This window comes from Diabrotica virgifera, chromosome 6 (assembly GCF_917563875.1).
Source record: "Diabrotica virgifera virgifera chromosome 6, PGI_DIABVI_V3a".
Taxonomy (NCBI): domain Eukaryota; kingdom Metazoa; phylum Arthropoda; class Insecta; order Coleoptera; family Chrysomelidae; genus Diabrotica; species Diabrotica virgifera.
This window is the reverse complement of record NC_065448.1, coordinates 96,812,896-96,828,611: the sequence shown is the minus strand read 5'-3', so window position 1 is coordinate 96,828,611 and position 15,716 is coordinate 96,812,896. Positions and strand designations below refer to the sequence as shown.

General features: G+C 33.2%; 1 protein-coding gene across 1 annotated transcript in view; it reads left to right on the top strand.

The window, feature by feature from the left end:
- Positions 1-5,087: 5,087 nt before the first annotated feature.
- The window catches only part of LOC126886645 (zinc finger protein ZFP2-like), a 46,878-nt gene continuing 36,249 nt past the window's right edge, over positions 5,088-15,716 (top strand). Inside the window, exon 1 of the mRNA XM_050653637.1 lies at positions 5,088-5,439. Within this exon, the coding sequence (XP_050509594.1) occupies positions 5,316-5,439 (124 nt within the window). The 5' untranslated portion in view covers positions 5,088-5,315. The remainder of the gene's footprint in view (positions 5,440-15,716) is intronic.

Here is a 15,716-nt window from a genome sequence, read left to right as displayed (position 1 = left end):
ATTTTCATATCTGACTCCAAAGTATCGTTTTTCTAAGTAGGATTTTAGAATCTAATATATTGTTGTTGGTAGCTGCTTTTTTAATTTGTAAAGGGGTCACTCATGCCCAGTGCCGTTTTATCCCTTGGGGCGGGCGCCCAGAGGCCCGGGCCCCGGAGGGGCCCGTAGGTACCCTTTCCTTTATTAATAACAAATTAAAGTCCGCTAAATAATCGAGGACCATATTTTTTTTTAAATAAAGAAAAAGACTACGAAATACCTGCGACTTCGAAAGGGTCTGATTTTAAGACTGATAAATAAGAACTGTGACAACTTTTAAGCCAAGGAACGATTCCTTAAAAAATTGTAAAAAATGTATGAAGCTGGAGACAAAGCTTATTATAGAAGATTAAATGAAAGCAACTTTTATAGAGTAAAACCCAATGGAGGCAAAGAGAAGTGTAAAAGATGTTTATTGTTACCCGTGCAAATTATTTTCAATTTAAAAAAATAGTTTAACTGATTTTAGATATATTTTACCCACTGGAAATATTTGAATAGTTTACTCAAATCTCACGAAGAAAGTAAATTTCATCTGAACTCTATGGTTAGGAACTCTATGTTATTAAAAACAAGATCATCAGTTGGAGTTAGATGGATCATCAGTTAAATTGGAGTTATAGACGCTGGCTTGAAAAAGCAAGTAAAACGCGAAGCTGACTATTGAGTAAAGGTCCTAAGAAGAGTTGTTGTCACCATTAAATTACTTGCTTCTTAAGAGGATGGGTACGTATTTTCGGCTGCAATGCTATTCAAATGGGGATTCATTTTTTTCGAATCCTGAGAAAACTAATAAGTATTTTTGAAAAATTTAAACGCAGAATGAAATATTACGTTATTGGCGAGGGCCGAAAGTCCCTGAGAACTTCTATAACGTTTATTTTAATAAGTTACAGGGGTGAAAACTAAGAGAAAATTTAGTGTGATATTTAATTTAAAATATCTCATTCAAAATAAACTTTTTATTTATTCTAAGGGACTTTCGGCCCTCGGTAATAATACAGTCTTTCATTCTGCGTTTAAATTTTTCAAAAATATTTATTGGTTTTTTTCAGGATTCGAAAAAAATGAACACAATGTCCGTGGTAATATTTCCAAATCTATCTTTGTCATACAACGCACTCAGTCGAATAGAATAGGGCTTTTCATCGATTGCCATTTGTTTCGAGCTTCTGTCATATGTTTTATAATCTGTGTATAATATTAATATACACGGATTATACGAAGTATGACAGAAGCTCGAAACAAATGACTGTGAATGAAAAGCCCTATATTGTCAGCATACTGTCAGTCAGACAGTGACAATCAGTGACAATTTTAAATATTTGACATGGCATCGGGAATATTTTGAGTTGTTGATTAAATAATATTGATATATAGTGCATTTGATAAATAATTGATTTAAGACGTGAACTTAATAAAAATTTATTTATTGTGTATTATTTGTGGAAGATCCAAGCAGAGAATACATCAGGATAATATATTCTGTGATCCAAGTATTTTGTTGTTAAAGATGTTCAAAATTGTTAGCGTTCCATAGTAACAATGTATTATTAAAAAATCACTTTAACACTTTTCCTCTTTTCTGGAATGAGTAATAGTTTTTGTTGTACATATAAATTATGACAATCACTGAATACATAGTTAGTGAAAAAATTATCACATTTATTAACTGAATTAATAATTTGCAATTATAAAAATAACAGTTATCCAAGAACATTCAAAAGCCATCTCTTTAAATTAATGATGACATTTTCAAGTAGAATGACATTCTAGCAATGTTTACATATCCACACCAGTGTGAATTTTACTACACGTAATTTGCCGTGTAAAGACAGAAAAAGTAGGGATACCTGTAAAATATTTGCGAATTATGCACCGATGGCCTTAAGGACTAGCTTTTCATTGATCCCATGAGAATTGAACGAGTCGTCATAAGGAAAATTACTTAAGATGTTTTGTTTACTTTGCTTTTGACAACTTATTAGCTCAGAATTTACAGCGGAATGCGAATTAAGAAAAAGGTTCAGTTAGCTATATGTCTGACCAAACTTGCAATGAATTCATGGAAGCGATGAAAACAAAACATGTAGAAACTTTTGACGCTGTAAATGCTTTACATAAAAACTACGGATCCATCAAACATATTTTTCCAGTTAAGCAATTAAAATCAGCAGTTAGAAGTGAAGCCAAGGCACTGCATAATAAAATGGATATCTTTGAGACAGGTTAACTTGAATATTTTATTGACAATGATTTGGGCAAGGATTTTAAAACGAGTGAATGCAACAAGGAAAACGTTAGAAACTCTGGACTTGGAACGTATCAATTGGAGTAGAATTAATGACATTTGAGCTTCGTTGGAGACGTAAGAAATAAATTAAGCGAAATTGAACTAGAAGCCAAAAATATTTTTTTGTGAAGGCAATAATCTCAAATGTATTCTGTATAATTGGCCTTCAAAAAACAAAGAAAAAAACAATTTTCGATGAAGCAGTTGAAAGTGAAACAATTTTGAAGGGGCAATAGATATTCAGAATTGAAGTAGCTACCTATTTAATGTTATATGCCACAATATTTCTCAAGATCTTTTAACCCATTAACCGCCAATGCAATAATATGTAATATATTTGATTAACTAGAGTAAAATAAACTTAAACATTCGTAAAAAAATTGCTTTACATTTTGATAATGACAGGTGTCACAACAACAAAATGGTTCGTTTTCGAACCTTTGGCGGAAATGAGATATAAAAATTGAAATACACAATTTAATTTTTTGTGAAAATTCTCAAAACATTTAGAGTGTAAAGGGACTTGGAAGTTTTGATACACAAAAATAGTATGGTAGAACATTGCGTACACCTTCTTCAGCTTCTTTCTCAAAAACGAACGGCCCTGTATCTTTTTTAGAAATTATTTTAGATATTTCCAGTTTACACTTTCCAATCCTGTATCTTGCACTGTGCCAGTTGCATAAATTCGACAAATCGACATATTGTCTACAACACTACACAACCTCCCTTATGTAGCCCTCTCCCCCACCCTAGATTATAACAAAACTGAATACCAGAATACCCGTCTTTCTCAAGGTACGTATCCACTACGTTCGTAATATTGGACCACCGAGGCACTGCCGCACGGTCGTTGGCCCACTGTTACACGATTCGGGAGCGCCAACCATCCACTCTGTTCACGAACCTCTTGCACTCCGCGCTCCCTGCAACTGCTCCAATCGATACGGTATGCGCTTTTCTACATATAAACCGACACCAATTGGAACTCCGAGGCGGAGCGCGCACTGTTGCACGGTCCGGGAGCGCCAACCATCTACTATGTTCACAAACCTCTTGCGCTCCGCGCTCCTTGCAACTGCTCCCATCTACATGCATGCGCTCCTATACATATAAACCGCCACCTATTGGACCGTTGAGGCGGAGTGCACACTGTTGCATGGTCCGAGAGCGCCAACCATCCACTATGTTCACGAACTTCTTTCGCTCCGCGCTCCCTGCCACTGCTCCAATCGATACGGTATGCGCTCCCTTACATATAAACCGCCACAGATTGCGCCGAGGTAGAGTGCGCACAATTGCACATTCCGTGAGCGCCAAACGTGTCTACTATGTGGAGCAGTTGCAGGAGCTCGGAGCGCAATTATAGTGGATACGTGTTTTTACACATAATATAGAAATATCCCAACAAATTACTGCCTGTGAATCACCTTGAACTTATTCCTGATCAGACAGGATTATATGTCGACTTCCTCCAATGGTTCGTTATCGAACCATTATTTTCAAACACAAGATTTGATGACTCAGAATTTTTTTTTTGTATTTTTATAACAATTGGTGTACAAATAGGTTAAAAAAAAATAATGTTTTAATTTATTTGACCACAAAAGTCTTATGCCAATAAAATTACTACAGTAAAAATAAAGTTGTGTCGAAGGATTGAAAATGTCGGACATTTAGAAAATATTTTTGTGATGAAAGCATGAGTTTGGAAATTAAACAAAATTAAATTTAGTTATACCTATATCTTCTGATTGCTTAAAATATACAAAGATTTAAAAAAATTAACGAATTGTCAAAAAAAAAATTCTACAAAAAAATGGTGCGTTTTCGCACCTTTGGCGCTGAATGGGTTAAAGAGAATATAATAATCTACAAAGATGTTCAGATCAGCTGTTAGATGTTTTCTACGCTAAATAAAGAAGAAGTCAAAAAGTGAATTAATATATATGCGAGGAATATAAAACAGATGTTGATGTTGAAGTGGAGCAACTGAATTTTGATATTATTAATATGGCAGTTTGCTAATGCCTAGTCAAGAAAAAAAAAATAAGCTAAGTTTTGTCTTATATATTTTTTAGAATATGTTTTTTGTTTGTCATGTGTTGTTCTGTAGAACTTTCTGTTTTTTCTTTTAATTAATTTTAAATGTATTTTTTGGAATATTTTTTACATTTTCTATTTTTCTCGTTTGTTTTAAAAATGTATGGGTTTTACAATAAACGTTAATAGTTAATGCAGGTTAATGCATGTGTTTTTTTGTTAAAAAAATTGACAACGAATAGCAATGAAGGGGGCCCCTAAATCTCTAGCGCCCAGGGCCCGAAGTTAGGTTAAACCGGCACTGCTCATGCCACACCTTGTCAAAGCTTTGCTCACATCCAAAAAAGCTGATTCACAGTAGCTTTTATCTTCGAATGCTTTGATGATTGTATCAACAACACGATGCACTTGTTCTACTGTCGAGTGTTTCTGACGAAACCCAAATTGATAGTCTGGGATTAAGCTTTTTGCTGCGACAGTTTCCATCAGTCTCTTCATCAGTAACTTTTCCATTATTTTTAACAAAACGGACGACCCGTAAATCGAAAATACCAACTTCTATTTGACGCTCTTAGGAGGTGGTGGCAGTGGCAACCCCGCACTAAAAAGTGAAAGTGAAATAAGTGTTCTGTGACGTTAAGTTACTGGAAAGGCTAGTGCGGCGCGAAGAATTCATCTAAAAAAGATGCTTGGTTAAGTGTCAATGTCAAGTTTGACAACTTCTACATTCCAAGACCAAAATGGACAATAAAAATAAAATTGAATGGAGTTAAAACAAGAAGTTGGTGAAAATATCTTGTATTTTTACAAAAGTTGGTAGTAAAAATCACTGATATAATTTCTATTTAAAATTTGCACTTCTTTACTTTTTCGACACAGTTCACAAAATATTTGCATTTTTGAGGCCTACTCTTTTGGTAAATAACTGCCTTTGTTAGCTATGGAAGTAAAAGCTGAAGTTAAAGATGAGCTTGTTGATAATGATTCAAGATATATAAAAAGTCAGCTGCCCACATCCCTTGATCTGGGAGACTTGAGGAATGATCTGCTGGAAAGTAACTCAGGTAAAGTTCATTTTCATTCACAATTGAAGCTATTAATGCAAGAAGGTGTTAACCAGCAAATTTCATAATGTGAGATAATTAAGATCAAAGTTTATTGACTAGAACTTTTTTGCTAATAATTCAATTCGCATTTTACAAAAACAAGTGTTAAATAAATGAACCCACAATTTTTTGAGGATACACATAGTCCTATAAATCAATAAGACTAACAAGAGTTTTTATACAAATTACGAAAAAAATGTAGGTTAACACCTTTTTGTACAAACATATTTTTACATTTGAGAATCAAATAACACATAAAAAGGAGTTCAAAAAAGTTTATTGTTAAAAAAAAACTACAAAATTTGTGTAACTTATAGTTAATAAAAAACATTTAATTATCGTCTTCTTTTCTGAGGCCATGGTAAAAAGCCCGGAAGTTTTCTTGTGATGTTTCTGAAAATTCTCCAGTTTCCTCTTGACACAGTACGCTTCATATAACTCGAACATCTTATTTATTGATAAGGTGGGTGATAAATACAGCCAAGAAGGGTTCTTATTAAGAGAATAGTGGGACATTTCTGCTGGGAAAGACTTAATATGTTCATGAACAATCATTTTGGTATCTGCAGGTATTGCTTTTGGCCGATTATGATGACAGCCTCTTTCGTCCTTTTTGGGAGTTGATTTACCAGCTGTTATTTGATTTCGAATTAAATCAAATTTTTTTCGACCAATGTCAAGCATAGATAAAACTGCGTCTTTGCAAACCTTCCGAGATTCTCCATTTATTTAAAAAAAATATTCATAAGAATTTGTACGAACAGCATGTAAAGTGGGCCTCTTTACTCGAATAGGTTTCATCAAACTAAACAAGTACAGATTTTTCTCGTCATTTTGTAATAAATAGTAGTGGTTAAATAGTAAGCTTCTATCTTCATCTGTAAAACGTGAATCACATTTTAGTCGACATTTTTCTTTACACAACAGCTTACCGACACTTTACTTTTTAGCTGGCTGCACCTAACCTTTATAGTTTATATATGATTTTCCAGCAGCCTTGTTGTTCTTTTTTTCATTTCTTTTCCAATTTTCTGGTTTTGCTTTAACTTTTCTAGATTTTTTTATTTTGCGAATTGGATCTAAAAATTTGGTTTAAATACTTAATATTTACCCTATGTATTACGTAAAAAAATTTACCTTGTATATGAGCATTATTTTCCTCTTCAGAAGAAACTACTTCCTGTTCCATATCTGCGTTCTGTCTATCTTGAGTAGAAGGGATGATTTCTTGCATATCTAAAAATTGTTGCTTTAAATAGAACACAATCAAGTTAAAAACTTTATATTAGAAATTACCATCATCATTCTCTATTTGCTGAATTAGAAGACCTTCATCTGTGTTTTCACTTTCCTCGGGTGTGTGGACCTCGAGGGTCTGAACAGGCATACTATTAATATTACCAGGACTGCCAATATCTAAAAAAATTAAATAATGAGCAGAATATCTATTGAGAATCAACATACCCAATTTTAGACAATCAACATACCCAAAAAATATTTTGCTTTCTTTACTTTTGAAACTGTCACTTCCTCAGACGAACTAGATTCTGAAAAGAACAAGACAAAAACTTAATATGCGCCACCTATACTATGATATGCATAAAACATGTTTTTATGCTCGTACAAAGCAAAATAAGTCTTTATCATCGAATTCAAAGTTACAAAAAAATTAAGCACCTATAAATTTAAAAACTTACCATGATCTGTTTCAGGAATATATTCCGAACTAGAATCTTGAAACAGTTCCTCTTCTTGATATTCCTGTGCAAGCCCTAAGCTACGCATAGTTCTGCTGTTTTGATTCATCTTCTAATTAATATTTCGCATAAAGTTAGGTTAGAATCCTTCAATTTAGCCAAAACTGATAATTCCTATGATTTGTGTCAGTTTTATTAATAAACTGGCTATATCTAAATTGTTTTTGCAATACTTTTACTAAATAGTTATGTTAAACCTTCTCACAACAAAATAATTGCACCAAAAACAAACACAACGGCATGCAATAACACCTGATAAACAACTAATGCTTGATTTACCGCGCAAAAATAGGCAGATTTTCTTCTGCGTATTCTGCAAAAAGGTGTTAACTGCTCTGTTAACACCTTCTTGTAGAAACGTCGAGAGTTAACACCTTTATGCACTTCAGGTTCTTTGATAATGGGATATTAACTCCTTTTTTATATGCATTTTTAGGGCTATTAATGCCATCTTTTGACAAAAGATGGCATTAAAAGATCTCATCATCCAATCATCTTCGAATATAGTATAAATAATCTGACCTTACATTCTGCCTCTGAAACTAGGGATCTAGGTGTGATCCTTGACTCCGCCCTTAGCTATAAATCACACATTTCCAGTACAATACAGAAGTCTATGAAGATGCTTGGCTTTATAAAAAGAACCACTAGAGACTTTACAAACATCTCAGCTATTAGATCTCTTTATTTCTCCCTGGTTAGATCTCATTTCGATTACTGTTCCACAATTTGGTCCCCCTATTACTTTACTCATAAACTGAAAATTGAGGCTATCCAACACAATTTTCTGAGATATACTGCCACTAAGATGCATGTATACTATGACTATTCTGTATTAGAGCGCATACTGAACTTACCTCCTCTTGAGGTACGCAGAAAACAAAGAGACTTAATTATTTTATTTAAAATTATCAACGGGCTGTGTAACTGCCCCGAACTTCTCTCCAAAATATCTCTATTTGTCCCCAGTCGTTCGACTAGGCAGGTGCAAACCTTTTATGTCTCTTTTCATAGATTCAATTATTCTTACAACACATTTATTCCTAGAACTCTTCGATTAGCTAACTCATTAAATAACCTCGAAATTTTTAATATATCAGTTTCCCGCTTTAAAAATCTAATTTCTTCCCTAACTTTTTAACTTTTTAATATTTTCGGCCAGAGCTTTTGTATTGTGATTAGTGTTTCATGACCTGTATGTATTAGATAACTTAAAACCGTTATACCTTGGAACATTTCCGAATTGGTTTAGGTGATATCTTTTGTTTGTAATTGTACTGACCTAATGTAATCTTATTCTTTTTTGTAACTGTATTACTCATAGAATTATTTTTCCACAAACCACTTTGTTATGTTATATTACGATAATTTATGTTATATAATTGGTTAACATTAATGTTACATAATTGTATAATTATGTTATATAATTTAGAACACTGTAAAATTTATATCTGAATAGGGCTTGCCCGTGAATAAATAAATAAATAAAAAAAGGCTTTACTACTTAATAGAAATGGATGTTAACACCTCTTTGCATTTGATAAGATCAAATTTACAAAAATATAAGTTAACACCTTTATTGCATTAATAGCTTCAATTATAAGAATTTACTTATGCAGAATTTAAGAGTATCCTGCCGATAAAGTCGAAGCCATAAAAGGAAATAGCTTCAGAACAACATAACGCTGCTGACCTGGCAATACCTCCTAAGTGATGTCAAACACTTTTTTCAGGAGAAACAAAAAACTGATTAAATCGTTACTATAAGGACTTTTTTATTATTTTTTAAGTCAGTGGTTTAAATAAGATAAGCTATAAGGTTGTTTTGAAATAAAATAGTAGAATTGTTAAATTATGTATTTATTAGGACACTTAGGATATATTGATTCTTAAATATTGTCAAATAGGATATTTTACAACACTTTATTTTGCCTATAGGAGAAAATGATATAATAAAAAACATTGTTAACTTTTCTTTTCAAACTTAAAAAATTATTTCTTACAACTTAAAACAAAAAAAAAATAATAGAAACAAGTTTGTTTTAGGGTATTTTGTTAAATATGTACACATATTTTTTAAAATAATGATTCGGAACTGCAAAATTATTCATGTAAAAGTGCATCGTAAAATGCATGCGTATCTTTGGGAAGAACTGATTTTAACTCCTGCAGATGTTGCCACTTTTCAGACTTAATTTTGCATGGTCCTTGTAACAGTTTGGGATATTCCAATATTGTTGGCATAGTTTTTGGTCTACATGGAAGTTCTTTGTATTCATCCTCATAATCTAATTTTACTCTTATAGTGCCGCATGGATCATATTGAATACTCTTGATGTCATTGATTACTGGATTGTTGGTTTTTCTTCCAGGCCTAATAGAAGAGTATCTTAAATACTGTCAGGAGGAGAAATCTTTGAAAAATGAAGATTCCAGCAGTCGAGTTCTGTAAGGGGCAGGAGTTTTTCTCGCTTCCTTCGTTACTGACTCATAATCGCTAGGCAAATGGATTTCTCTATGCCTAAGACATCTTTCTATAACGGTATGTACCGAGTCACACTCCATCTGAGTGTGACCCGGCTCAAGAAATTTTTGGTATACAAAGATATTGTATCTCATAGCAAAATTTAATAGTGCATTAGCTAAAACACTGTTTCTGTTCTGATATCCACATCCATCGGAGAACATCACGATTGGTGTTTTAGAATCAGTCAAGCAATACGTCTTCAAGTAATGCATAATGCAACTTGTGAATGTTGATGCTTTCATTATATTATTCTGATCTTCAGAGAACCAGTAACAGAGGGCATCTTTTGTCCTAAGGTCATACACTGTAAAATTGTGACAACAGAGCTTTGTTTTGAAATAGATTTTATTAGCGGGAAGAAAAGGACATAACTTGACTGCCTGCAGATCCATTGTAATGACTATTAGATTGCCTTTTTCCGCTTCCTCTTTATCAGTATTCTTAGCTTGTCTCGCAAGATCTTTCCTTTTTATATGCAACTGATATTCGTCTTCGGAAATATTTCCATATTTAAACGAAAAACAAGTATTACACTGGTCTTTTTTCGGCTTGTATAATGACAAGTTCTTCTCTTAAACTTCTTAGAAAAAACATTTCTTCCCAATGGAATTACTTTTTTGTCGTTGCAAAAGTCATGACAGTAGACACTGTAAAGGTGTGCCATGATTTGAAAGGTGTTTTCCAGGTACAGTTTAACAGTATCTCGACGACAGTAATGAGATGGAAGTTTGAGTAATGATTCAAAAAAGTTATTTAATAATCCATAGTCCGTATCGAATCTCCTTCTTACGTATTCCTTGGTGGTTGTACTTGTAGAAGCTTCTTTACTCATTCCAAATTTGCTGTTGTCGATCCAAGCTTGAACCGTTTTGTAGCCAAGATCTAGTGTATTTAAGAACATGGTATGACAAACTTCAAGATTTTCGTTTGCATCGTTTAAATAATAATGATATGTGCCTAATCTCCTGGAATTTTCTTTGGTTTTCGTATGAGTGGGAACTTTTATAACATGTGATGCGACGAAAACTTTATGCTGATCCCAATGCAGATCATTCCAAAACTTTTCAAAAATAGCTGCCCTACATTCTTCAGATATTTCCGTGCAAAACCTCACTTTAGAGTTTTTACATTTCTTTGAGTTACATGTTTCTTTAATGCTTCTCCCATTTTTTGGGCAATTTTGTCTCATTTTCTCTCCTTTCTTTTTACTAAATCCAAGATAAGGTTTTCCTTTCATCCTTAACCTTTTGTTTTTATTTCTGATCCATAGTGATGGATCAGGAACGCTTTTTCTCTTTCTAGCTTCATTATTTTGAGTCTCAACCAATACTTCTTCATTGTCAATATCAGGATGATTGAATTTTTTATCCGTTGAATCATTATTCGTTCCAGAACTTGCCTGGGACTCTGAGCTAATGGATTCTTCTTCACTTGGGACATAGTCGTCGGTGTCAGGTCCACTATCCTGTTCATCTTCGCTCGAAATTTCATAAGGTACAAGACTTCTTACCAACAATGGTTTAGAACTGCAAAAAATAAAAAAATGGTGGTATTCCTACTTGTAATGTTAAAATTAAATCAAATTGGTATATTTTTAAAGGTATGTGGGGCAATAGAACACTTAAATTGTAAAAAAGATCTGGACAGACATTTAATTTAATTTTTCGATTACCCCACATGCCGTTAAAACTGCACAATTTTTTATACTGACTTACTTGTGACTGTTGTCTTGATTATTAGATTGCAAAATATCACAGGCGGTACTGTTTTCAATCTCGGTCATAAGGTACTCCGTTTGGTCACATGAAGTGTAATTATTTTTGGCGATAACTGACTATCCGCTAAAATTTCACTACTGGAGAAAGCATCAAGAACTTTATCTTCAATGATATTATTATCATTCTCCGATTCAGTACTATCCATTAAATAAATTGGCATATTTTCTAAGTCAAAAAATTCTGAGTTTAAATTCGTATTTTCCTCAAGCTCGATGGCAGTATTTTGTACGTTTTCATCATTAAAACCCCTTTGCAGATCAGGGTTTTCATTTTCTTTGTTAACCATTGATAACATAAGTTTGGTTCTATTTCCGATCATGTTCCTAAAAGCAAAATAAATACTTGTAAAATAATATAAAATTACCAAACATTTATGTAACGGATCCAAATAATTTAAACATGTAGAGTAATAATCATTAAAATACCGATACCATAAAATCTTACCTGATCTGTGACAAGACTTTTTTTGTTCATTTTGAAGACTGAAATTTTGTTAAAAATAAAAAAAACCTTAGGGTTCTAAAATTGTATTTAAAATAATGAATGCAAAGTCTCCTATTTAAGTTTTTAAATTTTTCTTAAAATGGCAATTACTTAAATAGCAGAAACACCCTTCTAGTTTCGATAAAATTAAGTAATGTGTCTAAAATACCTTTAACATAACTAAATAAACACACATGTTGAATAAACCATTGAAATACTTACGCAGTTAGTATGATTTTCGCAATAAAACGTCAGACAAGTCCAAGCACGTCCGTAGCGCATAACTTTACCACACAAACTAGTTAGATAGGATAATTTGCGTCTTGTTTATTTCCTCTAGTCAGGTAGGAGATTTTTCAATAGCGATTTTTAGGCTTTCGGCTTAATCATACAAAAATACCAGTTTAAACCAAGGTGTATCTTTATGCTACATGTTTAAATCTGGAAAAATCTTATTTTGGCAAAAATGGCAGATAGGAGGTATTGCCCGGTCACCCGCGATAACAGGATTTGCCTCTTTAGGTAAATAGTGAAAAGGGTCAACTAAAATTTTAAATTTTATCTGGTAGTTAAAATACATATTTATTTTAAATACCTAAATATCTAGATAATTAAGGGAAAAATAAGAAAATTATATAAATTCCAAGTAATTTGTTAATAGGTCAATTAAATTAAATGTTTACCTACTGTATAGATGGGTTAGACCAGGGGTCGGCAACGTGATGCCCGTGGGCACCAAGGTGCCCGCGAAGCAATTTTAAGTGACCGCCATTCCTTTCACCATCTTAATTTAAAAATTTAACCAAACAACTATTTACAAATCTAATTAAAAACGGAACTTTAATAATTTAAAGCTTATTCAAAACTAAAGTTTTAAAACTGAATTTCAGCGACATCAATATAAAACTAACAGAACAACTGGCTACGACCCTGCTCACATCTTACTAACCTCACGAACATGATACAAACGGCATATCTATACGCACCGTTATGTTTTCCTCACCCCCGCGCATCTACTATAACTCCGTCTACCTGCCTGCTACCATTTCATGTGTCACGTGCTAACTAACCTGTGTGAATTTATTCTTATCGTGAATTTATAATAATTTGGAGTTGTAAGTATATATCTGTGATTGTTTAATTCTTTATATTTATTATTTTACTGTACTTTTAGCCCCCATGGAAAATAAATGAAAGAAGATAAAGACACATTTTAATATCGAGTGGGAAGAACAGTTTTGCTTCATTTACTATAAAGAAAATAGTGTGTGCTTATTGTGCAATTCAAGCGTAGCGGTTCCAAAAAAGTGTAATGTGGAGAGACATTTCATTACCACTCACAAAAATTTTAACACAACTTTTCCAATAAACTCAGAAATTAGAAAGAAAAAGATATCGGAACTTAAACTCAAGTTGACTAAGCAGCAAAACTTATTTGCCAGACCAATTTCCCAATCAACAAAAGCAACTACTGCCTCTTTCAAGATTGCGCACCTTTTGGCCAAGAAAATGAAACCGTTTGTAGAAGGTGAGATTATTAAGGAAGCCATGTTATTAAGTGCTGAAACACTTTTTGACAACCATAAAAGTAAAAATGAAATAGTAACAGCAATAAATGGCATCCAGCTATCAGCCAGAACAGTAACTCGAAGAATTGAAATGATGGCTACAGACATTGAGTCACAATTGAACACTGATATTCAACAAAAGTGTATTCTTTTCACTGCAAGTTGATGAGTCAACAGACATGTCCGACACTTCTCAATTATGTATTATTATAAAGATGGCTTTCGAAGATTATTGTTAAAGAAGAATTTCTAAAAATGTTACCGTTAAAAGGGCGGACAAGGGGTGAAGATATTTATATGACTTTTAAAAAAATTTTAGAGGAAACTAACATACCTTTGAAAAAATACAACAGACGGCGCACCTGCAATGAAAGGAAGAAATAGCGGTTTCATCGCTCTGTGTAAGAGAGACCCGATGTTTCCCAAATTTGCCTCTTATCATTGTATCATTCATCAGAAAGTATTATGTTCAAAGGTGATTCCTCTCCAAGATATGATACAAACTGTAACCAAAATTATAAATTCAATAACAACAGGAGCTATGCAACACAGATTATTTAAATTATTGCTGCAAGAAAATGGCGCAGAATTTGATGATCTGATTACACATACAGAAGTATGGTGGCTGGTAAAGGAAAAGTACTTGAGCGGTTTTTAAATTTAATAAAGCGGTTTTAAATAAAACATGTAACCATGTAAGAGAATTTCCATTATCCAGAAATCAAGTTTGTCCGGAGTTAGAACAAACACCTTGGTTAATTCGGCTTGGTTTTTTAACTGATTTAACTGTAAAATTAAAAGAATTAAACTTACAACTACAAGGCAGATATCATCATATTGCTTCCATGGTAAGTGCGGTAAATGCATTTAAAGCTAAATTGGCGCTCTGGAAGTTGCATATGGAGAACAATAATTTATCACATTTCCCAAATTTGAGAATGGTAATAGAAAGTCATTGCGATGAAAATGATACCACCCATCAGTTTGCCAAACATTTTGATTCCTTGTTGGCAGAATTTAACAAAAGGTTCGAAGAATTTTCTGAACTAGAGACATTTTTAATGTTTTTCATTAATCCTTACTCCCATAGAAATGAAGATCTGAGTGAAAAGATTTCAACATATTTCAGTATTTCTAATAAGGAGGACTTGGAATTGGAAATTATAAATATCACCAACGGCATCCAACTGAAATCATACTGTAACGAAGAGAATTTTTGGAATTTAGTGGATATAAATATTTATCCTTTGTTGAGAAAATGTGCCCTAAAGTTAAATTCCCTCTGTGCCTCGACATACGCCTGTGAATCTTTATTTTCAAATATGAAATACTTAAAATCAAGGTACCGATCAACCCTTACTGATGCTCATTTAGACCAATGCCTGCGAACTGGAAATTCTACTTATATTCCACATTACAACGAGCTGGCCTCAAATTTATAGTGCCAAATATCTCACTAGTTGACTACTTATACTTATATTTTATATTATAATTTGATGTGAAATAAAAATTTGCCTATATAATAAATTTTTTTATTTTATACTATTTTCATGTTTCCTCGCCGGGGGAGGGGCGCTACTTTTCATCAGGTGGTGCCCGCCGAATTTCACAATTTTTGAAATGTGCCCTCCTAGTAAAAATGGTTGCCGACCCCTGGGTTAGACAGTTGGAATGTGCTGTTTGAGATATTGCGAAATAGTAGGGGAGGAAAATATGCTAAATTTGCAGTTACTCAAGCGTTATGGGGACCTATTGGGTTGTGAAAAGTATGTCCTAAAACCAAAAAAAGTTAAGTTAAGTTTCCCATTAAGTGGGGGACTTTCCATTTTTGTATTTAATTTTCAACAATCGTTTTTCCCAATTATAGCACCATCTATCCATAATGTCTGGAATAAATGTTACTTATTTTTACGTAAGGAATCCAAATCTGACAATAAGAAATGAGGGCTCCTATTTAAGATTTTAAAGTAACCCCCACCCCACTTCCGTGGGGGTTTTGTGAAACTTTGTGACTCGCCCATTTCCTTACGCCCCGCTCAAATCATCAGATTTTGAAAATATACACTATTTTGCATGTACGGAACTTACCTTGTCTTAATCTGACGATTTCGAGCAGCGTTGC